This window comes from Petromyzon marinus, chromosome 52 (genome assembly GCF_048934315.1).
Source record: "Petromyzon marinus isolate PM22_M1 ecotype Great Lakes invasive population chromosome 52, UKy_Petmar_22M1.pri1.0, whole genome shotgun sequence".
Lineage (NCBI taxonomy): Eukaryota > Metazoa > Chordata > Hyperoartia > Petromyzontiformes > Petromyzontidae > Petromyzon > Petromyzon marinus.
This window is the reverse complement of record NC_133718.1, coordinates 6014510-6037974: the sequence shown is the minus strand read 5'-3', so window position 1 is coordinate 6037974 and position 23465 is coordinate 6014510. Positions and strand designations below refer to the sequence as shown.

General features: G+C 52.8%; 1 protein-coding gene across 1 annotated transcript; it reads right to left on the bottom strand.

Annotated features, from left to right (window-relative positions):
- Positions 1-4142: 4142 nt before the first annotated feature.
- On the bottom strand, positions 4143-23144 carry LOC116953577 (excitatory amino acid transporter 2-like). The gene is made up of 9 exons (XM_032973897.2): positions 22987-23144; positions 20556-20713; positions 13001-13153; positions 11655-11905; positions 10515-10719; positions 9875-10001; positions 5701-5934; positions 4448-4642; positions 4143-4281 (listed from the first exon to the last, which is right to left on the bottom strand). Exons 2-9 carry the CDS (start codon positions 20698-20700, stop codon positions 4143-4145), a joined length of 1449 nt encoding a protein of 482 aa, XP_032829788.2. The 5' UTR covers positions 20701-20713; positions 22987-23144.
- Between the last annotated feature and the right edge of the window lie 321 nt (positions 23145-23465).

The following is a 23465-nucleotide window of genomic DNA, read 5'->3' as shown; positions in this document are numbered from 1 at the left end:
TCCCACTCTCCCACTCTCTCCCGCACTCTCTCCCCCACTCTCTCCCCCACTCTCTCCCCCACTCTCTCCCCCACTCTCCCACTCTCCCACTCTCTCCCCCACTCTCTCCCGCACTCTCTCCTGCACTCTCTCCCCCACTCGCTGCCCCACTCTCTCCACCACTCCATCCCGCACTCTCCCCCACTCTCCGACTCTCTCCCCCACTCTCCCACTCTCCCCCACTCTCCGTCACTCTCTCCCCCACTCTCTCCCCCACTCTCTCCCGCACTCCCCCACTCTCTCCCCCACTCTCTCCCCCACTCTCTCCCCCACTCTCTCCCCCACTCTCTCCCCCACTCTCCCCCACTCTCTCTCCCACTCTCTCTCACTCTCTCCCCCACTCTCTCCCGCACTCTCCCACTCTCTCCCCCACCCTCTCCCCCACTCTCTCCCCCACTCTCCCACTCTCCCACTCTCTCCCGCACTCTCTCCCCCACTCTCTCCCCCACTCTCTCCCCCACTCTCTCCCCCACTCTCTCCCCCACTCTCCCACTCTCTCCCCCACTCTCTCCCGCACTCTCTCCTGCACTCTCTCCACCACTCTCTCCCGCACTCTCTCCCGCACTCTCCCACTCTCTCTCCCACTCTCCCACACTCTCCCACACTCCCCCACTCTCTCCCCCACTCTCTCCCGCACTCTCTCCCGCACGCGACCCTCAGCTCTCGACTCGCCACGGCTCCTCCGCACCGATCGCGAACTCCGCCGCGCCGCTGCCGTTCCTCCCCAGGCCACTCTGCACTCGCACAAAGACAAAAAGGTCCCCCGTGCAGCCTCAACAGAGTGTTGGGGCAAGTGCTCTTCGCGATCACCCGTGAAAGCCGGAACGGCACACGAAGTGAGGTGGGTGGCCAGAACCGCGCCCAGCCGCCTTTGTCTCCGCGGTGACGATGTTTCTGCGCCGCGCCGAGGGGAGAGAGGCCCAGGACCGGTTCGGACAATCATCGTCACCGGTGTTGTGCCGTGAGTGGCGAGTCGAACTCGCGTCGCCGGGTTCGTCCGCGCAGCGCCACCGCTTCCACACGTGCACAACACACGAGCGGCTGCGTGATTGGGAGCCGTGGGGCTTCGAGCGATACTTACCGCAGAACCTGTTTAGAATGTTTTTTTTATTATTATTATCACAGCATTATTAACGTTCAGCCCTTTTGAAGTAGACATTTCGGGGGCCAACTTCCCCCCACCGGCCCCCCGCCATGGCAGAACTGGAGGGAAACTGCTCCCCCCCCACCCCCCCCCCCCCACACTTAATTTGAGAATTTTGAGTTCCACGCCTCTGCCACAGAAGTCGTGCGCGTGATCCTCGTGGCGTTTCCGTGCTCACGAGCGCGGGGTGGCAGAGATGGGGAATGGTGGGGTCCGGTGTGGTGGTGGGGCGGGGCTGGTGGGGGTCTGGTGGTGGTGGGGGGCTGGTGGGGGTCTGGTGGTGGTGGGGGGGGGCTGGTGGGGGTCTGGTGGTGGTGGGGGGGGCTGGTGGGGGTCTGGTGGTGGTGGGGGGGGCTGGTGTGGGTCTGGTGGTGGGGGGGGGCTGGTGTGGGTCTGGTGGTGGGGGGGGGCTGGTGGGGGTCTGGTGGTGGGGGGGGGCTGGTGGGGGTCTCGTGGTGGGGGGGGGGGCTAGTGGGGTTCGTTGTGGTGGTGGGGGGGGGCTGGTGGGGGTCTGGTGGTGGTGGGGGGCTGGTGGGGGTCTGGTGGTGGTGGGGGGGCTGGTGGGGGTCTGGTGGTGGTGGTGGGCGACTGGTGGGGGTCTGGTGGTGGTGGTGGTGGGGGGTTAACGCGACTGTAGTTAGCGTGGCCGCAGCTCCGAGCGCACCTCGCCACCGACTTCGCCTCCACTCCTCGAGCCGCCGCCCTTGAGCGGCACGAGCTCGGCGCCCTCCCCCTCCTCCCCCTCCTCCCCCTCCTCTTCCCCGGCCTCCTGGTGCAGCCTGCCGCGCCCTTCCTCCCCGCGTCCCGCGTCCATCGCCTGCAGCTCGGCGAGCGAGAGGTGGTGCACGATGCCGGCTCCGAACGCGTCTCCCAGCAGGTTCACGGACGTGCGCAGTCGGTCCCTGCACAGGTGAACGATGGCGGTATGTTAACTACCTCGCCCGGTATGCTCTTAAACTAAACCGGTTTTTTTTTATTTGACCAGGTAAGGCCCCCCCCCCCCCCCCCAGCGATGTAGCTCTTTTTCAGAAGCGACCTGGTCATCACAAATGATAGTCCACCCAATTGGTTGATCAAGCATCGTGTGGAAACACTCCCCAAACCACCCCCCACATCATCATCATCATCGTGCTTCTGTCAAACCCCCAATGGTTTCAACTGGTGTGGCTGCCCTCCCACTGATGGTGTCCAATTGGCTAAAGTGCCCCCCTCCCTCCTCTGAAAATTAGTGAAGAATCGCTGCTCGAAAGCAAAGCACACGATATTTATCACAGCAAGTACAATGAATGTTACGGGTAATATTTTTAATTTATTTTAGTTCCTTGAACGTGCCGCAGGTTGCCAACCCCAGCGTTAAACCATGGTAGGAAAGTTTAAATTTTAATGCCCATATCATTCACTCCGGAAAGCCACACGTTCTCCGAGCCTTAAGCCGTTCTTGTTTTCAGATTCAGAATATTGATTTATACCGGAGGAATCCGATGAGCTATAAAGCTATTTTTCACAGGAGGCGAACGGTGTCAGAGCGTTACAACAACAAACGATACAAAGACACGATAAGAGTGCAACGACTAGGAATGGTAAACAAATCACTTTAAAATTAATTACAAATACAACTAAACAATGTTTCATTTTTTTATATATATGGCGGTATATAAACAGCTTGACAACTACCTCACCTGGTATACATGAGGTCATGGGTTCGACCCCGACGCCTGTACATTTGGAGTTTGCGTGTCTCTCTCTCACTCTCTCTCACTGTGGCCGTGTGGCTTTTTCTCCGGGTCCTCCGGTTTTTCTCTCCCCATTTAGCAACATGCGTTTAGCCTCTTTGGCTGCACTGTAAATATTCACGCGATAAGCCACTTCGTTGAGCTGTCATTTGCGATAGCCAGGTCGTTTCTGAAATTAACAACCAAACAATCCATAGCTCAGTGGGCCTTACCTGGTCAAATAAAAACTAGCAACAAAACTGAAACCTTTATTTACAAGGAGTCATGTTTACATTGACCACAATACCTGCGGTCAGAACGCAAACAAAAAAACAACTCTGATAATGTATGCACTGTTCTTGAAATTGATTGGTCCACACCCTACAGCTTTCTTTAGAGCCTCGTCTCACATGGTATTGGACCAGAAGACGCCAAAAGGCGCACAACTCAAAGACAATGCGCCATCAGAGTATGAGAGCTCGGGGTAAGTATTTACACCATTGGAAACCTCATTTGCCAGTAACAAAATATGATAATTGTTTTTTTTACCCTTTTATCTGGCAACAAAACTGACACCTTTTTTTACAAGGAGTCATGTTTACATTGACCACAATACCTGCGGTCGGAACGCAAACAAAACACAACAACTCTGATAATATATGCACTATCCTTGAAATTGATTGGTCCACACCCGAGACAGCTTTCTTTAGAGCCTCGTCTCACATGGTGTTGGACCAGAAGACGCCAAAAGGCGCACAACTCAGATAAAAGGGTAAAAAAAACAATTATCGTATTTTGTTACTGGCAAATGAGGTTTCCAATGGTGTAAATTCTTACCCCGAGCTCTCATACTCTGATGGTGCATTGTCTTTGAGTTGTGCGCCTTTTGGCGTCTTCTGGTCCAACACCATGTGAGACGAGGCTCTAAAGAAAGCTGTCTCGGGTGTGGACCAATCAATTTCAAGGACAGTGCCACATACATTATCAGAGTTATGATTTTTTTTTGCGTTCCGACCGCAGGTATTGTGGTCAATGTAAACATGACTCCTTGTAAAAAAAATGGTGTCAGTTTAGTTGCCAGATAAAAGGGTAAAAAAAACAATTATCATATTTTGTTACTGGAAAATGAAGTTTCCAATGGAAATAAAAACTAGTTTGGGTTTAATCGTGCGTCCCTTTCGCTTGCGAAGTTCCTAGAGATTGGATGAACGAACTCTGCCCTGCAGGGGAGGTGGGGGGGGTGACGCTCACAAGAACCAGTCGACGGCCACCAGCAGACTGATGTCAGACGTTGGGAGTCCCACGGCCGTGAGGATGATGAGCATGGTGACCAGGCCGGAACTCGGGATGCTAGCGGCACCCACGCTCGCCAGTGTGGCCGTCATGCTGGCGAGGGTTGGGGGGGGGGGCATAGCAGCGTTAGACAACCACGTGATACTGGGGAACGGTGGTGCAGTGGTTCGCGCACTGCGCTACGAACTCGAGTTTCGCTTCCTCCTTCCCTCCCCTCCCCCTTCTTACTCCTCCCCTCCAGCCACGGCACGTGGTGTACCTGACGACCACGATCTGTCCCCCGTCGAGCACCACGCCGTTCATCTGCGCGATGAAGATCGCGGCCACGGCCTCGTAGAGTGCCGTGCCGTCCATGTTGATGGTGGCACCCACGGGCAGCACGAAGCGCGTCACCCGCTTGTCGATCTTCAAGTTCTCCTCCAGGCAGCGGAACGTGACGGGAAGGGTTCCCGCGCTGCGCCCACACAAGGCACGTGCGTCTGTTAGGCTCTCTGTACGTGCGTCGGGCTTCTGTCGCACCGTGCGTAGCCAACCGTGCTCTGCAAAGGTGACATTACTCTTTGGTCCTTTCGGTAAAGTCACGTAGGTATACTTTATTTTCTACCTACGTGACTTTACCGAACGAACCAAATAGTATGGATTCCTGCAGTCACGAAAGCTTCAAATCAAAGGAAACATTACAAAGGCTTTCTTGCAGGCTGGATCTTATCTCATGTAGATTTATGTAGATGTTTGCGTGTTGAACTTCTTTCGCACCGTACGTGGCCAACCGTGCTAATCGGAGGCGCAGAGGGCACGGGCGACAAACTGAAAACACAACAAGCAGTTCTAGAGAAATTAGTTTTCAATCTAAATTTAAGAGTGCATCCTTCAAGTGGCTTCCTAATATCGGAAGGTGCGGTCTGAGGCTGTTGTTGTCTTGCTGCCTTGCCGCAAGGCTTGAATTTGATGTTGACAAATCGGTAAAAAATTATTTGCGCGTACAAATAGTATTTATATACCTTATTTATTTTTAGAGACTTGCCTACCGACCTTTGGCACCTCCGATTAGCACGGTTGGCTATGCACGGTGTGAAAGAAGTTCAACAAGCTCTATATTACACTCCGATTGTGTTTTTGTATTGTTGTTTTAACTCACTGACCTATCGCTACTTGACATCCATGCTGACAAAAAAATATTCATAGCTTCATAGCTCATTCGATCAACAAAGATGCTGACAACTTACGGTGCTATGGATGATGATCCTAGTGATGATGATGATGATGCAAATATTAATGACACTGCTGCTGTTCAAAAAGATGATGCAAATTCATGGCGCTGCTACTGATGATGATCATGCTGTTCGCTGACGATAGTGAACATCTCCTCCTATATTGCCAACATTATTTTGCTGACGTTCGTATGTCGATTGAAACGGAGCATAACAATTTACAACGGTAGGCGCGCGCGGCACCGTAAGTTGCCTGCAAACGCGCCATCGATCACTGCGTTGGAAAGAGGAGAAGCCGAACCAGGAGGCGGTGCCCAGGGCCATGAGCCACGCCTGGAAGATCCCCACGAAGAACTTGAGGGGGTTCTTGCGCGTGATGACGAAGTAGACGAGCGGCAGGATGACGGCGCCGTGGATGAGGAGCCCCACGATGACCGTGAGCATGTACATGCCCAGCTGGCGCATCACCACGTGCAGGTCGCTGAGCTCGGCGATCTTCCCGCAGATGAGCGAGGCGATGCCGATGGGAGAGTACCTGTCCCCACGCGAGCGCAAGCCACGCGGGAAACCGCCGCCTTGAGCTGCGCGACTCCGCAAACATCGAAAGCATTTCGTTCGCGATTCATTGGCGGTTGATTTTTTTTATCGTGTGTCTATAATGAAGGGCTTTTTTTGTGGGTTTACTCTCCCAACACAGCGGTGTGCTGTAATCGTAACGAATTGGCATTGTTCTGTTTACGTGACAAACCTTACTCATTGGCTGCGTCGGGTGGTGGCGGGTTTAACGACACATATGTCTACGCGATCTAGCCCGAAAAACCTCTGTTATGGATAATTTTAGTTGCGAATACCTAAAACGTGTTAAACACACATACACACACATACACATATATACAAAGACAAAGATCCCCCGTATAGCCTTAACAGACTGTAGGGGGAAGTGCTGTTAGCGAGCACCTATGAAGGCCGGATCGGTACGCGAGGGGGTGGGTGGCCAGCACCACGCCCGACCGCCTTTGTCTCCCTAGTGGCAATGTTTACACACCACACCAGGTACTCATTTGAGGCTGAGTCGACCTAGAGGAGGCCCGGGACCGGTTCAGATAATCGTCACTGGTGTTGGCCGTGAGCGGGAATCGAACCCGAGTGGCCAGGTTCATAGTGCAGCGCGCTAACCGCTACACTATCGCTCCCCCTAATACATATATACACACACATACACACATACACACAACAACAACAACCGCCATTCGCCACTAAGTGGCGGTGACGTGACCACGACGCTTGTGCCAGGCCATGTGCACCTTGAGGCCACGTGAAGTGTCGAACGCCCGCTGGCAGGAGGTCACGGGGCAGACCCAGGTGCCACAGGTCGACTGACTGAGATGACTGGCTGATGCACCACCTGTGCCCCCTACTGTGCCAACCTGCTGTGCTTTAGCCACCCGGCGCTCCGCTCGTTGTTGTGAGCGTCGCTCCTCCGCCCTCCGTTGTTGTTGGAGGGCGACTGCCTCCAACTGGCCAGTAGCATCCTTCACGAGCCTCCTCCACAGAGGCCGATCTTGACACTGCTGGTACCAGTCATCGGCAAGTCCACTCAGCTCCACGTCTTCCTGTACCACATCACCCCATCTCTTCTCTAGACCGTGCCGCGCCCGTTTAGCCCCCTCGATCCGGCCGAACAAAAGCTGTTTCGGCATGCGGTGGCTGGGCATGCGGGATACATGACCCAGCCAACGCAGCCTTGCCTGCCGGAGGAGCTCACCGATGGGACCTTGCCCAGATCTTTCAAGGATTTGTGAGCTCCTCACACAATCCAGCCTGGTTAAACCCAGGATGGATCGTAGTAAGGCTAGCCTAATTGTTTCTAACCGGCGGAGATGTTCCATTAAGGGAGTCTACGTTTCGCAAGCGTAGAGAAGGGAGGGAATGACCGTGACCGAGAAGACCTGAAGCTTAGTGCGGAGTGAGAGACCAGGTAGCTTCCGCACAGCATTATGCAACCGATGAAAAGATATTGCCGCTCGACTGATTCGGAGTGAGACTTCTGCTGTTAAACTGGAGCCAATCATAAGCACACTGCCCAGGTATGGGAAACTCTGCACTCTCTCCACAACTGCCCCATCACCGATTGGGAGTTATGGGGGTGGAGTGTCCGATGGTACAAAATACCCAGGCAGGTGCTTAGTTTTGGTGGGGCTGATGGTAAAGCCCCATCTCTTAGTGGCACGCTCCAGTCTCAGCAGCAGCGTCTCCAACTCCTCCTCTGAATGAGGAACTATTACCAAATCATCGGCATACATAACGTGGTTGAGCAATAGGGAGCCATCCCTTGACCGCACCCGGGCATCGATCAGCCTCTCATTATATCTGTACCAAATGGAGATTCCCCGGTACAGCTATTGAAGGCCTCACGAACTACGTGGTCAAAATAGATGTTAAATAATGTGGGAGCCAGAGGACATCCCTGTCACACCCCAAGGTGTACAGGGAATGGCTCTGATTCCCGGCCACGTAGTTTTACCCGGGCCCGCTCACCATCATGAAGGTCCTTAATGATCGTGAGCAGGGGGTCAGGGACTCCAAAAGCATGAAGAACAAACCAGAGCCCACGCCTACTGATGGTATAATAGGCCTTGACCAGGTCAATAAAGCAGAGATGTAGGTCTTGTTGGAATTCCCTACACCTCTGTTGTAGCAGACGGACAGAAAATATGGCATCTGTGCAGGACCGCCCTTTCCTGAAACCGCATTGGGGTGCTGCAAGCCTCTCATCAGCGTGCCTGGCAAGGCGATGTTGAATAATCCTAGCCAGGACCTTTCCCGGCACACTGAGGAGTGAGATGCCTCTGTAGTTGTTAGAGTCTGTGTGGTCCCCCTTCTTAAAGAGGGGAACCATCACGGCATCCTTCTAATCCTGCGGAACTCGTCCAGTGGTCCAGAGTGTTATGATGTCATATAGGGCAGTCTGTACACAAACGCTATTCTCTGACGTGGGATTCTGTAACCAATGACAGTGGGCCTGGCGCTTTTTCTCAACTATCCTGAACACCTCCTCTGTCAGCCAGGGTCTCTGGGGAGGTCTGTACCGCGTACCCAAAGCAGCCATTGCAGCTGCATGAGTCACAGTCCTAAACCTCGCCAATTTACCCTCGACAACAGGAGGAGTGGGGGACGATGCCAACCCCAGCTGCAAGCGATGATGAGATTCTCGCTTGCAACTTTCATCAGCTAACTGAGACCAGACCACTTACGTTGGAATGGGGTCCTGGGTGTACACCCACCACCGGAGTGGAAGAATGGCAGGCGCATCTTACAGATGACTAGTCGATGGTCAGAGGGCAGATCAGCTCCTCGGTAGGTCCTGGTATCAAGGAAATGGGCTCGCATCCGCTGGTCCGTCACTACGTAGTCCAGCAGATGTTCTTGCTTGGACCCGGCATGCATCCATGATGTTGTGTGGATGCGCCGATGCCGGAACAGCGTGTTGGTAATTACAAGCCCATGGGCTGCACAAAAATCTAGCAGCCTCCTACCGTTGTTATTGAGCTGATCTGGCCCATGCCCTCCAATCACTCCAGACCAGGTGCCAGCATCATGACCAACTCGGGCATTGAAGTCACCCAACAAGATGACTCTATCCCGAGGGGCCACTTTAGCCAGCACCTGTGACAGGAGGTCATAGAAGGCATCTGACTCTTTGGCTTTGCCTGCATCCCTCCACGGATGTTCGTCTTCAGTGGGGGCATAAGTAACCACGACCACCACTCCTCACCTCCGGTTGATGGGAAGGTGAGCCCAAAGTAGCCTGGGGCTTACAGCTTCCCACACCTCACCGCCACGCTCCCACGCACCCTTCATTATTTTGTTCAAAAGAAGAGCCACACCCTGTTGTTTGGCAGTCTGCTGCCCCGAGTAGAGGACTGTCCACCCCTCATGGTGGCAGGAGCCAGAACCGGTCCACCGGACCTCCTGAATGCCACAGAGATCCAGGCGGTACCGGTCCAGCTCCCTACAGAGGAGTGGCAGCCTCTCCTCCGCAGTGAGCGTTCGAACATTCCACGTGGCCACACGAAGTGGCTTTTCGTTGTTTCTGGAGGAGCCCCGAGGGTAGAGATTAAATCTCCTGGCTCCGCCAATTGGGGTTTGGCCAGGAGACGTCATAGACGCCTGTCCCCCTGGGGCCTCCTGCACAAGCTTATTAGTTATATATTTAAGTCGTGGTTTCGTGGTAATTTTTTGAAGGTGGAGGGGTTACCAGTCCCTCGCACCCGCCCAGAGCCCCCGTTTAGCCACTGTGGTGGTCACAGACAGTGGTGGTCACGACAGAGTTGCCCGTCCGGCACTGCGAGGAGGTAGGGGGTTGTTTTGCCACACACATACACACACACATACAACAGTTCCGCGGAGAGGGCACCGGTCGCGAGCCACCGCTATCGGCGGTCGAGGCGCGCGCTCCCTGTCGCCGCACTCGCCAGATGACGATGATGATGAGCCGCATGACAATCTCGTTGAGGATGCTGAAGAACTTGAGCATCGGCGTGGCCTCGTCTCCCATCTTGCCCAACACCACTCCGAAGGCGATGACAAAGCAGACCAAGCCTACGCAGAAGCACACGGTGGGGTTGGAGGTTTGACGACGCGCAGGGAACGCACAGCTGTGCCCCCGTTTAAAAGCTCGCGGCCCTTATCCAGACCGCCAGCTCCGCGGAACTGAACAGGTGGGCCAATTTGTTGGAGGCAACGTGGCCGTCCCAATAACATGCTCGCCAGCAGCGGCGGACTTTGGCTAAGCCATCGAATAATGGCGGTCAGCGCCATCGCGCGCTGTCAGATGCGCTTCTGCGGCCGTCTGGAACGCTCTTCCTTCCGACCCCCAGAGAGAGGGATGATGAGCCGAGTAAATCCCCCCACGACACGTCCCCCCCCCGTCCCCCCCCATAAGGATTTGAACTGGAAACCGTCCGATCGCTCGATCTGAACTGATGCAGCCACCCCGTTGCTCCGTTACCTGATTGGTTGAACTCTTTTCTCTCCCCGTGGGAGAACGTTCGCTCAAAGTCACGCGAACGTTCGCCGAGCTGTACAGTAACAAACCCATGCACAGCGATTTACCCAGAACGTTCATGCCGTCCATGTAGACCAAAGTCTTGGTGGTGAGGAGCTGGAGGCCGTCCGCCTCGCTGGAGTTGCTTGAGTTGTACGCGGGAGCCGGCGTGGAGTCAGGGAGGTCCATGGCGAGAGCTTGGCTTGAACTCAGGTTGGCAACGTCTCCGGCCAGCGTAGGGCGCACCACCACCGTCGTGGTCACCGTGTGGATCTTTGCGCAGAGGGGTGGGGGGGGGGGAACGACACCAGCGGTGGGTCAGGGACACATCCCCCCCCAATATTCAAATATGCTCAAAATGTTCCCCCCAATATATTACTATCAAAAATATGTAAAAATAATTGCTCTGCTATGTAAAAAAAAAGAACAATTTGCTAAGCCTTGGCCACAATATCTGGACTTGTCTTCATATAACATTGCATAGATTTCTGTTTATATGATTGTGGTTATGGTTGTACTTTATTAATCCCTAATCTCTGCCATTACATACAATGAAACAAGAAAACGTAAAAAAGAAACAGAGCAATGTAATACAACACACTATTAGACATTATTGTAAAAAAAAAAAGTCCACCCTATGTGTTAGTGAATTTTAAATATTTTAGGCAGGAAATTAGTTTTCCAATTTAGATTTTTTTTTCTGGGGAGGGGACCCCCAGACCCCCTGGAAGATTTGGTCCTCCCACCAATGTTGACTCCATTGCTACGTCCTTGGGTCAGGGACGTCGCGTTCACTCCGGATGTGTGGAATCGGCAATATTTATTTAGACTGCTGGAGGAAATTCCGATGAGCTCTGGAGCCCTTTTTCGCACGTGTCCCAGGCGGCGTGGGTCAGCGAGTTACAACACCGAACAATACCAAAAGAGATATACAAAAAACAACCCAGATAGGAGTGCACTTCGGCTATAAATCGCGGCTCCTCTTGCCTGCTCACATCATTACATGCGTTTTTTTTGTGTTCTTTGACACTGTTGTTGAAAACCTGTGTCGTGGTGGTTGTCAAGGGGGAGGGCCCCCAACTCGTAGCTTTAGCCACCAGGGGGGGTGGGGGGGGTGAGCACCCCCTGCCTCCTCCCTCCTGTCCTCCTGCCCCCTGCCCTCTCGCCCACCGAGCGACACAACAACAACAACAACAAAAAACCGTCACCTGTTGCATGCACGCCTGCACGAGGTTTTCCGGGAAGACGTTTCGAATGAGGTCTAAGATCGCGTCGAAACTCGACACCGCTTGGAGTTCCTCCTCGTGCCCTTTGTCCGGTTTCAAGCTGGGGTCTCCCGGGTGGATGGCGAGCACCAGGACGATGCCCAGGATGGCGGCCGTCACTGACGTGGCCATGTAGTAGACTAGGGCCCGGCAGCCCATACGGCCGCTCGACTGCGCGTCCAGGCCGGACAAGCCTGGGGGTAGGGGCGACATCGCGACGTGACAAACCACGACGTGACGTGACACACCGTCACGTGACACACCGCCACGTGACACACTGCGCGACGTGACACACCGCCACGTGACACACCGTGACGTGACACACCGCCACGTGACACACTGCCATGTGACACACCGCCACGTGACAAAACACGCCGCGACGTGACACACTGCCACGTGACACCGCGCGACGTGACATACTGCCACGTGACACACCGCCACGTGACATACTGCCAGGCGACATACCGCCACGTGACACACCGCGCGACGTGACACACCGCCACGTGACACACCGCCACGTGACACACCGCGACGTGACACACCGCCACGTGACATACCGCCACGTGATATACCGTGACGTGACACACCGCCACGTGACACACCGCCACGTCACAAACCACTTCGCGACGTGACAAACCACGATGCGACGTGACACACTGCCACGTGACACACCGCCACGTGACACACCACACGACGTGACACACCGCCACGTGACACACCGCGCGACGTGACACACCGCCACGTGACATCCCGCCACGTGACACACCGCCACGTGACACACAGCGTGACGTGACACACCGCCACGTGACACACCGCGACGTGACACACCGCCACGTGACACACCGCCACGTGACACACCGTGACGTGACACACCACGAAGTGACACACCGCCACGTGACACACCGCCACGTGACACACCGTGACGTGACACACCGCACGGCGTGACACACCGCGTGACGTGACACACCGCCACGTGACACACCGTGACGTGACACACCGCGAAGTGACACACCGCCACGTGACACACCGCCACGTGGCACACCACGCCGCGACGTGACACACCGCCACGTGACACACCGCCACGTGACACACCGTGACGTGACACACCGCACGGCGTGACACACCGCGTGACGTAACACACTGCCACGTGACGCACCGCCACGTGACACCGCGCGACGTGACGTGACACACCGCCACGTGACACACCGCGCGACGTGACGCACCGCCACGTGACACCGCGCTACGTGACGCACCGCGACGCTCGAGGGCAGACCGGGTGGCGGCGCTACCTGTGATGAGGCTGGAGATGATGAGCGGCAGGATGAGCATCTTGAGCATTCGCATGAGAATTTCCCCGGGGAAGGAGATGATGAGGATGGTGTTCGGCTGCAGCTGGCCGGATCGACGGAACACAACTCCAAGCAGCACCCCCATGATCACTCCTGTCGACACGTGGTGGGGGGTGGAGGAGGAGGGGGGGGATCAGGCATGTGGGTCAACAGATACAAGAATAGCTAAAATGTAATGTGAAACAATACGAATAGGTGATGGTGGAGTAGGATTATTTTGGACCCACATCTAACAGAGAGGCGTGTCCTTGCCTGCAAACACGTGGCAATGCACCAGCGGGGCCTGACTCTGCTGCTGATGAGACAATGAGCGTCAAAACCGGTCCAGAGTTTTTGCTTGCATTGAACTCATCTGGCTGAAAAGAAAAAAAAAACTCTCCCGGAAGGCCGCGTGGCTGATGGAATGTGCAGAGGCATATATGGGAAGAAGGAGGAAGACGAGATGGATTGCACGCCTGTTGTTCTGTAACATTGCATGGGGGAGGGGGGGGATAATGTAACCCGTTAAGCATCTTGTTTAATGAACACAACGTTTGTATTGTCTGCTGAACTTCTTTCGCGTCGTACGTAGCCAACCGTGCTCATCGAAGAGGGTGCGCGTGAACGACAACAACGCATCAACAGTCGCTCCCTGTATTCGCGTCCTCGCGGCGGGACGACGAAAGTTCTTTACACATCCCACGACGATGATGATGATGTTGTTGTTGTTGTTCCTGACTGGGCATCTCACCTACCTCGATCAACCCTTGCCGTACGATGGAAGCAGGCGATTACATTGAATCGGTGCAGTGTCTTCAGGGTGCTGTCGGGCAAGGGCGAGGTCGCTTATCAGAATAAGAATAATTATTTATACTGCAGGAGGAGGAATCCGATGAGCTATAAAGCTACACTCTTTGGTTTTATTCGGTAAAGTCACGTAGGTATAACGAATTAAAATAAAATAAACAATTAAAACACGACGTTTCGGAGGCAACGCAAGCTTCCGTCTTCAGGTGGGACCAGTCACAGCCAAAATTGCTGCACCAGGTTGGTGCAACGATTTTGGCTGTGACTGGTCCCACCTGAAGACGGAAGCTTCCGTTGCCTCCGAAACGTCGTGTTTAATTGTTCATTTTATTTTAATTCGTTTTACCTACGTGACTTTAACGAATAAAACCAAAGAGTGTGAATTATTGCAGTCACGAAAGCTTCAAATCTAGAATGAGCTATAAAGCTCTTTTTCATAGATGGGCACGAGGACGGGATCATGGTGATCTTGTGTACCGCGTCACGTTGCCAGTGCAACGTCTCGGAGCCTCGCGTCAACTGCAACATTGACGGGGGGGGGAAAGATTTGTTCATGTCATAGAAAACATCGATTGGGAAATGACACTAAAGACACGAAAGTGCGCGTCGCAAAAAAAAAACGAGCGAAGGCAAAACGAAGTGTTGGTATCGATTTAAAGCTTTCGTGACTGCAAGGATTCATCTTCTTTGGTTCTTTCGGTAAAGTCACGTAGAATGAGAATAAAATAATAAATTTATAAAATAAAATAACACAATAATATTCTCACGACGTTTCGGCCACAACACAAGCGGCCTTCATCAGGTGAAGGGACGAGACTGTCTGGTAGGACAGTCTGTCCTACCAGACAGTCTGTCCTACCAGACAGTCTGTCCTACCAGACAGTCTCGTCCCTTCACCTGATGAAGGCCGCTTGTGTTGTGGCCGAAACGTCGTGAGAATATTATTGTGTTATTTTATTTGATCAATTTATTATTTTATTCTCATTCTACGTGACTTTACCGAAAGAACCAAAGAAGAAGTGTTGGTAGCTCACAACCATTCATCATCGTCGCCATCATCATCGTCGTCGTCGTCCGTGTTCTCTCCACTGCAGGATGAGAGCCTCTCGGTACCGTCCACCGCAGTGCCGTTCGTCGTTGCGGACATGTTTGACGTTTTGGGCCTTTGCCTTCAAAGTCGGAAATATTTATTTAATGATCTATTTTGTAAAAAAAATTTCGGCTGCGCTTTGCACGTGCGCGCCCTCCACCGGTGTGCGCGAACGTCTGCTTCTCAATCGCGATGCTCCCAAAAAAACACGTGCGTGTCACCACATGCGTATAATTAGGTGCGTAAAACCACGTGCGTTTAACCACGTGCGTAAAACCACGTGCGTTTAACCACGTGCGTAAAACCACGTGCGTTTAACCACGTGCGTAAAACCACGTGCGTAAAACCACGTGCGTATAACCACGTGCGTAAAACCACGTGCGTTTAACCACGTAAGTAAAACCACGTGCATTTAACCACGTGCGTATAACCACGTGCGTAAAACCACGTGTGTAAAACCACGTGCGTATAACCACGTGCGTAAAACCACGTGCGTTTAACCACGTGCGTAAAACCACGTGCGTTTTACCACGTGCGTAAAACCACGTGCGTATAACCACGTGCGTAAAACCACGTGCGTATAACCAGGTGCGTATAACCACGTGCGTATGACAACGCGCACGGCCGTATCCGTGCGTTCCGCAGACATCCATCGGCAGGCTGCCGACGAGGAGCGTCTCTCGTCCCCTGTGTCCACGCGTCGCCGTCAAAATAACTCCGAGCCGAATGTGACCGATCCCAATTGACAGCGCGCAGCGGCGGGGTGATGTGCTAAGTGACAGACAACGGCGGGCCGTGCTAGCGTCGCCGAAAATAGGACTCATCAGCACAGCGGAGTCACCGCGGGTTGAGCTGCCAGCACAGCAGCGATCAATGCGAAAGCCTCGCTCGCTCAACTCGTGCAAGAAGCTGCTGAGTGGAGGCAAAGGTAATAGGTCACATCGAGCAGAACCAGGCCTGCAGGAGGGTGGTGGGGGTGGGGGGCAAAGCCATTGCGTAAGATCACGTAACAGGGGAGGCTCTCATCGTGAGCAACTCCCCCCCCCCTTCTCTGTGAATGGGCGAGGATTATCCCCATTCGTGTCACGTGGGCACGGGGAGCTTCTCCGATTTTGTCACCGCAGTTTTGGATCTAAGCGCTCCTGATTCAGTTTCACGAGGCGATGCTTGGAACGTAAAATGGAGCACATCGAAGACAAGAAAAAGACCCCCCCTCCCCCGTATAGCCTGAACAGATGTTTTTTTCGGGGGGGGGGGAGTTGCTGGTTAGCGAGTAGCACCTATGAAGGCTGGAACGGCACACGAAGTGGTGGGTGGCCAACACCACACTCGGCCGTCTCTGTCTCCCTCGTGACGATGTTTTTTTTTTACACATCGCACACCGGGTACTCATTTTGGGGTTTGAGTCAACCTAATCCTGGGCGAGTGTCAGGACCGGTGCAGATGAATCGTCACCGGTTGTCGATGAGCCGCGAGCGGCGATCGTGAGCTCGGTTCGCCTGGGTTGGTGGCGCAGCGGTCGCTCGAACCTCTGCGCTACCGCTCCCCACCTGCAGCAGCAGCAGCGGCACCGGCACCGGCACGTGAATGGGGCCGTGATGGGAGTAGTCCCAGGCTCCAGCTGGAGAGGTCCTCGCGACACGCGAGGTCAGTGGCCTCCTAGCGAGGCATCGCCGCCTTTGCCCAACGCGCGCTTTCATAGAAGCCCCGCGAAATAAACTTTTGAACCAAAATTGGATTTTGAATTTTACCAGGTAAGGCCCGCTGAGCTCTGCAGCTCTCATTCATAAGCCAGAATGGCCACAAATGAGAGCTCAAACGAAGTGGCTCAAATGTGGAGGACAAAACCCGAGGAACCGGGGAAAAAAATCCACCCGACCACGGAGAGAGGAGAGAGAGAGAGAGAGCGCGAGAGATGTCAACTCCAAATATCCACGTGTCAGAGTAGGGATCGAGCCCACGACATCTCGCCACCGCGGCGCCCACGTTCATTGTTCCGTGAGCTCCACTTCGCAGTCCACGCCTCGTCCGGTGCACGGCCTTGGGCTTGACCGAAATTGCCTCCGTCGGTTTTAATTCAAGCTCGTGAAAGCACGCTCTGGATGACATTCGAGGGGGCTCTCTCGCATCAGACGTGTGCTCATTTGTAATTTGTAATTATAGCTTTTCCTCAAATGCTCATCAACACGGCTCGTGCGGTCCAAGGAGCGTGTGTGTGTGTGTGTACGTGCGCTACGAACCTGGTGGCCCGAGTTCGATTCCCGCTCAAGGCCAACCCCGGTGACGATTATCTGGACCGGTCCTGGGCCTCCCCTAGGTCGACGCAGCCTCAAATGAGTACCTGGTGCGATGTGTAAACATCGCCGCTAGGAAGACAAAGGCAGCCGGGCGTGGTGTTGGCCACCCACGCCCTCGTGTGCCGTGCCGGCCTTTATAGGTGCTCGCTAACAGCACTTGCCCCTAAAGTCTGTTAAGGCTATACGGGGGATATTTGTCTTTGTCTCTGTCTCAACGAGTGCAAGTCTGAAGGCCGCCCCAGGTGCGGTGATGTTTGCTGCACGGGGGGAGCGATGGCGCTACGATATTTGATTCCCGCTCACGGCCACCAACACCCGTGACGATTACCTAAACCGTGGTGCTGGGCCTGCCCCTTGGTTGACTCAGCCTAAAATGAATACCTAGCGCGGTGTGTAAAACATCGCAGTTCACGCTGTCTGCGGCACGTGTAACAAAGACAAAGATTAATCTTCTTGGTTCTGTCGGTAAAGCCACGCAGAATGGAAATTAAATAATAAAAAATAATAAAAGAAAATCTCACGACGTTTCGGCCACAACACAAGTAGCCTTCTTCAGGTGAAGGAACAGGACTGTCCAGAAGACAGCGCTTGAGTGAGCACTGCCAAGCAAGTGCAGCGTCTTTTAAGCTGTGTGGGTGGAATTAACATATGAATAGGGACAAGCTTCGGTACGGAGGAGGGGGGGGGGGGTTAAAAAGGGATACAACAAAACCGCCACAGTCCTCTGTCCTGTGTTGCGTTATAACTGTGCTATAAACTGGACTACTATACAATATAATATTATACCTTTCAATCTAAACTACATGGTATAATATCATATCCTAAGACTAATTCCACCTTTGAATTATACAATGCGTTACTATACAATACCCTATACTTTCGACTATAAAATATTAGACTTGTAATATTACAGTATGTCTTATTCTATCAACCCTAATGTATACCATATTGCTGTATATTCACTATACAATTACGATACTATATATTGCCCCATGAATTACGTTAAACATTACAATGTTATACTATTTATTATTATACAACATGCTATAAGCCATACCATTTACCGTCGTGTGAAAGGTATTAAGAGGCAGTGCCTGCGAATGGACTGCGGTCTGAAGGTCACCGTAAAATACAATCAATTAAGAACCGAAATGGTTTATAACATCTTTCCAATGGTTTCTGAGCCAGAATACATCTTCTCGGTTGAAATTGTCCTTGATTAACCAAGTCTTCAATGATTGCGATGGTGTCAAGTACAGGAACTTTGGTGAATAAGGAAACCACATCAAAGCTGACAAGCAGGTCGTCTGGGGACAGGTGAGTAGAGTTTAGTACCGCAGAGGTGGTTTTTCCAGTGAAAGGTCGCAGGATATCAGACAGAAAACGAGCCAGTTTGTAGGTGGGGGAGTTGATAGTGGAGACGATGGGACGAAGGGGTGTATCTTCTTTATGTATCTTTGGAAGGCCATATAATCTTTTGTGGTCTGGCCACAGAAGGTTTCAACGAGAACTGTTTGGTTTGATCAATTCATGTTGTTGAATCAGAAATGATTTTGTTGGTTTTAGTAACCAGGCTGTTAGTGGGGTCTCTTCTTATTTTTGTATAGCTGCCATCGTTGAGTAGTTCCTGAATTTTGTTGTTATATTCTATTTTGTCCATGATGACGGTGGCATTGCCCTTATCGGCTGAGAGGATGACAATGTCATCTCTCTTTTTTAATTGAGATAATTCAAAGCGCTCATCTTTGCTGATGTTGCTAGGTGGCATCTTAGCGTTTTTGAGGGTTGCAGCGATTTCAGATCTTGCTACGTCTGCAGCGATGTGACCCAGGCCCTTGAGTGCAACGTCAACATGGGCAATGATATCATTAACTGGTATGTGTTTAGGCATGACTGCAAAGTTTAGACCTTTAGCTAAAACAGCTTTCAGACTATCAGAAATAGAACTGTTACTGCGATTAATTACGACTTTGTTGACGTCTAGCTTTTCGGTGTGGGGGTCCGATTTCTTGTTGGAAAGGTGGTTGAATTTGGAAATCAAATTGTCCTTATATTTGGTCGACATAGTGGCAGCTGAAGAGGCAGTCATATTGTCTACCTGTTCCCAATCCGATGTGGACATTGTTGCCGTCAATGATAAGTGTGATTTGTAGAGTGTCTTGTCTAACTGATCTAGTTCGGTGCGCGTAAGTCAGATTTTTTCTGAGATAAGAGCTAAGCTAGTTCTAGCTAGAATTCGTTTTGCATTAAAATAAGTTACAGCAGCAGAGGTCAGTGTAAATGCGGTTGGTATTACCTTAGAGTCACGGCATCTTTTAAGAAAGGTGGGAGACTCGATAAGCTGAGCCTTCTTATCCCGGAGTTTGTTGAAGAATCTCAAAGTTATGTGGAATCCCTCCCCGTAGAGGTGGTTCAATTTCGATTTAACCGCCTCTACGGGGAGGGATTCCACATTACTTTGAGCACTTGCCCCAACAGCCTTTAGCAGACTGTTGGGGCAAGTGCTGTTAGCGAGCACCTATGAAGGCCGACACGGCACACGAAGGGGTAGATGGCGATGTTTACACGCCGCACCAGGTACTCATTTGAGGCTGAGTCGACCTAGGTGAGACCCATGACCGATTCAGATAATCGTCACTGGTGTTCGCCGTGAGCGGGAATTGAAACCGGGTAGCCCGGCTTGTAGCGCAGCGCTCTAATCGCTACTACACTACCGCTCCTCCACGTGTAACACGTGTTGACACACTCACTGTCATCTAAACGTTAATGTCCATCGGCCCAATTCACGCAGAGAGTGTGTTCATTTGATGGGCGCGTCACGTGGGTCGTGTTTAACAATCTTCGGGCGCGTGCAGCGTGGAACGAGTTAACCTGTATTTGTATGTGGTAGGAGTACATGTGTTAATGCGGGAAGACGGCAGGGTGGGTGGCGAGGCCTGGAGTTTGTGAAACCACGCTCTGTATAAACACGATATACTCTACACACCTATACATTCATTGTTCTAAACAAAAATACTTCGTACAAAAAACTATAATGATGATGATGGTCATGTGAAACAAATATATATTAGTCAGAGTAAGTAACCGAGGGCGGAGGGAGGGGCTGCCAATAGGAGGCTGGTGAACTTTAGATTGAAAACTAATTTCTTTAAAACTGATTTGTGTGTGTTTAGTTTGTTGTCCTACCCCTGCATCCTCCGATTATCATCCTCCCCCCCCCCAGGAGGATGAAGAGAGAGGACTCGCTCACAGGACTCCAGGAGGATGGAACACTCACTCCCAGGAGGATGGAGGACTTGAGGATGGAGGATGGAGGACTCACCAGCGATGGTGAACGTGAGCAAGGAGTTTTTGCAGTAGCAAATCCCTCTCCTGCGATGACGCCAGGACCCCAGGATGCGCTCTGGCTGCTTGGGGTGGCGGTCCTGCTCGCACGCGTTCACCTCGGCGTGCTTCGGCAGAGTCATGGTGGAGAAAGCCCTGCGAGGCGTGAAAGAAAGAAAGAAAATTAAAAAAAAACCCACCGAGGGTTCTCGGATCGGACGAAATGAGAACCGAGTGGAGATCCGTGCCTGGTTTTGTTCCGCGCCAACCACCACCGAGTCGCCAGTGCGAGTCATCGGCGACGTCGGTGGAACATCCCTGGCTCGCTGTGGCTGGCGGGGGGGGGGCGGGGAGGGGGGGCGGGGGGGCGGGGCGGGTGTATTGTCGTTCGTAATCGTGCGCCAGCAAACACGTCTCTGTGACAGGCGCACACAAAGCGTCACCGTGGCTCGTGAGGTTGCAGTCTAAGTAACCCGCCGCCCCGCCGTCTCCCCCCCCTCCCCTCCTTCTTTGTGTGAGTTCTAAAGCTCGGAGAGGTCACGCAAGGCCACTATCCTGAACCCATCATCAGCAAGCGGCCCCACTCCTAAACCCCATGCGTTCCGATGCGGCCAGCCCCGTGAGTGGTGGTGGTGGTGGTGAGATCATCCCTGTGAGTGGTGGTGGTGGTGAGATCATCCCTGTGAGTGGTGGTGGTGGTGAGATCAGCCCCGTGAGTGGTGGTGGTGAGATCAGCCCCGTGAGTGGTCGTGGTGAGATCATCCCTGTGAGTGGTGGTGGTGAGATCAGCCCCGTGAGTGGTGGTGGTGGTGGTGAGATCAGCCCTGTGAGTGGTGGTGGTGAGATCAGCCCTGTGAGTGGTGGTGGTGAGATCAGCCCTGTGAGCGGTGGTGATGGTGGTGAGATCATCGCACGCTCTCTGCGTGCAGAGTAGAGGAGGGCCAACCTCCCGCATGCACTCCGTCAAAATAATATGAATGATGACAATGATCATGATTTTAGGTTTTAACACTGCCCCGCTGAGACAATGAACGGTTCGAAATCTGTCCAGAGTTTGCTTGTACTGATTAAATGCCTGCTGATTACATGCACTCCCAGAGGTGAGATGTTAACTACCTCGCCTGGTGTACAGGAGCTCGTGGGTTCGATCCCGACCCTGATGCTTGCTCATATTTAGAGTTTGCACGTCTCTCTCTCCCCCCGTGGTCGCGTGGACTTTTCTCCGTGACCTCCGGGTTTTCCCTTCCACGTTTAGAATCAACATCACGCGTTTAGAGTATTTGACTGCCGTAAATTTGCACACGATGATAAGCAAATTCCTTGAGCTATCATTTGTGATATCCAGGTCGCTTCCGACGAACGAGCTACAGAGCTCAGTGGGCCCTTACCTGGCAAATATTTTTTTTTATTTTCGTTTTAGGGCACGTGCGGTGGGTGGGTTGCGTAAAAAAAAAGAATACTTTTATCTTTTATGTGGTGGGATAAAAGTGGGAAGCAGTGATATTGTCCGCTTGTCTATATGACGCGCCTCATATGGAGCCGTGATCTCGCCACGTGGAACTTCTCAATCTGTGTCGAGATCGGTTCCGCGATCCAACGGCACTTTTCATAGTCGCTAACTCCTGCTAATGGTAACATACTCAATAATCATCGGTAACTTTATCAAGAGTTTCAACAATCAGCTGATATGGCAAGTCACGAACCTCTCTCAAGATCACACTTTTCATAGCCGCGTCCTCTTGCTAATGGTAATCTACTCAATAATCATCAGTAACTCGATCGCGAGCGCCAACTATCAGCTGATACGATGAACGCTGTGCTCTAGAAGTTGTGGAGAAGGCGGAGAGAGAGAGAGCGTGAATGTTAGGAGAGGCGAGGAGACTGCATCTTCCATCAACTGTGTCACCTGTGTCTCTATCATCACCTGTATCACCTGTGTCTCTCACATCACCCGTGTCACCTGTGTCTCTATCATCACGTGTCTCTCTCATCGCCTGTCTCTCTCATCACCTCTTTCTCTAACATCACCTGCGCCACCTGCGTCTCTCACATCACCCGTGTCCCCTGTATCTCTCTCATCACCTGTATCACCTGTGTCTCTCACATCACCCGTGTCACCTGTATCTCTCTCATCACCTGTATCACCTGTGTCTCTCACATCACCCGTGTCACCTGTATCTCTATCATCACGTGTCTCTCTCATCGCCTGTCTCTCTCATCACCTCTTTCTCTCACATCACCTGCGCAACCTGCGTCTGTCACATCACCCGTGTCACCTGTATCTCTCTCATCACCTGTATCACCTGTATCTCTCTCATCACCTGTATCACCTGTGTCTCTCTCATCACCTGTATCACCTGCATCTCTCTCATCACCTGTATCACCTGTATCTCTCTCATCACCTGTATCACCTGTGTCTCTCACATCACCTGTGTCACTTGCTGCGAGAAGACGTCGCGCCGCTCGAAGAAGAGTCCAGACTCCCGGGTGCCGCGTGAAGGGACTGCGATCTCTCGCCCTGCCGCCCGCCGTGTCTCCCTCGGACTCCCCGGGCTGGGCTTCTTGAGGGACCCCCCCACCACCACTCTACCCCAAAAGGGCTGCTCCCTACCCCCACCCACCCTTCCCGTGGGGGTGGGCGCGCTCATTCCTCCAGATGGGGTGGGGGGAAATGTCGGGGTTGGCAGCGAAGACTCCAATAGCTTGTTAGTCTGTGGTGCCTGTAGGAGGGTGATCTAAGACAAGACTCCCTTACCTTGTTAGTCTGTGGTGCCTGTAGGAGGGTGATCTAAGACAAGACTCCCTTACCTTGTTAGTTTGTGATACCTGTAGAAGGGGATCTAAGGTAAGGACTCCCTTACCTTGTTAGTCTGTGATGCCTCTAGGAGGGGATCTAAGATTAGGCTTC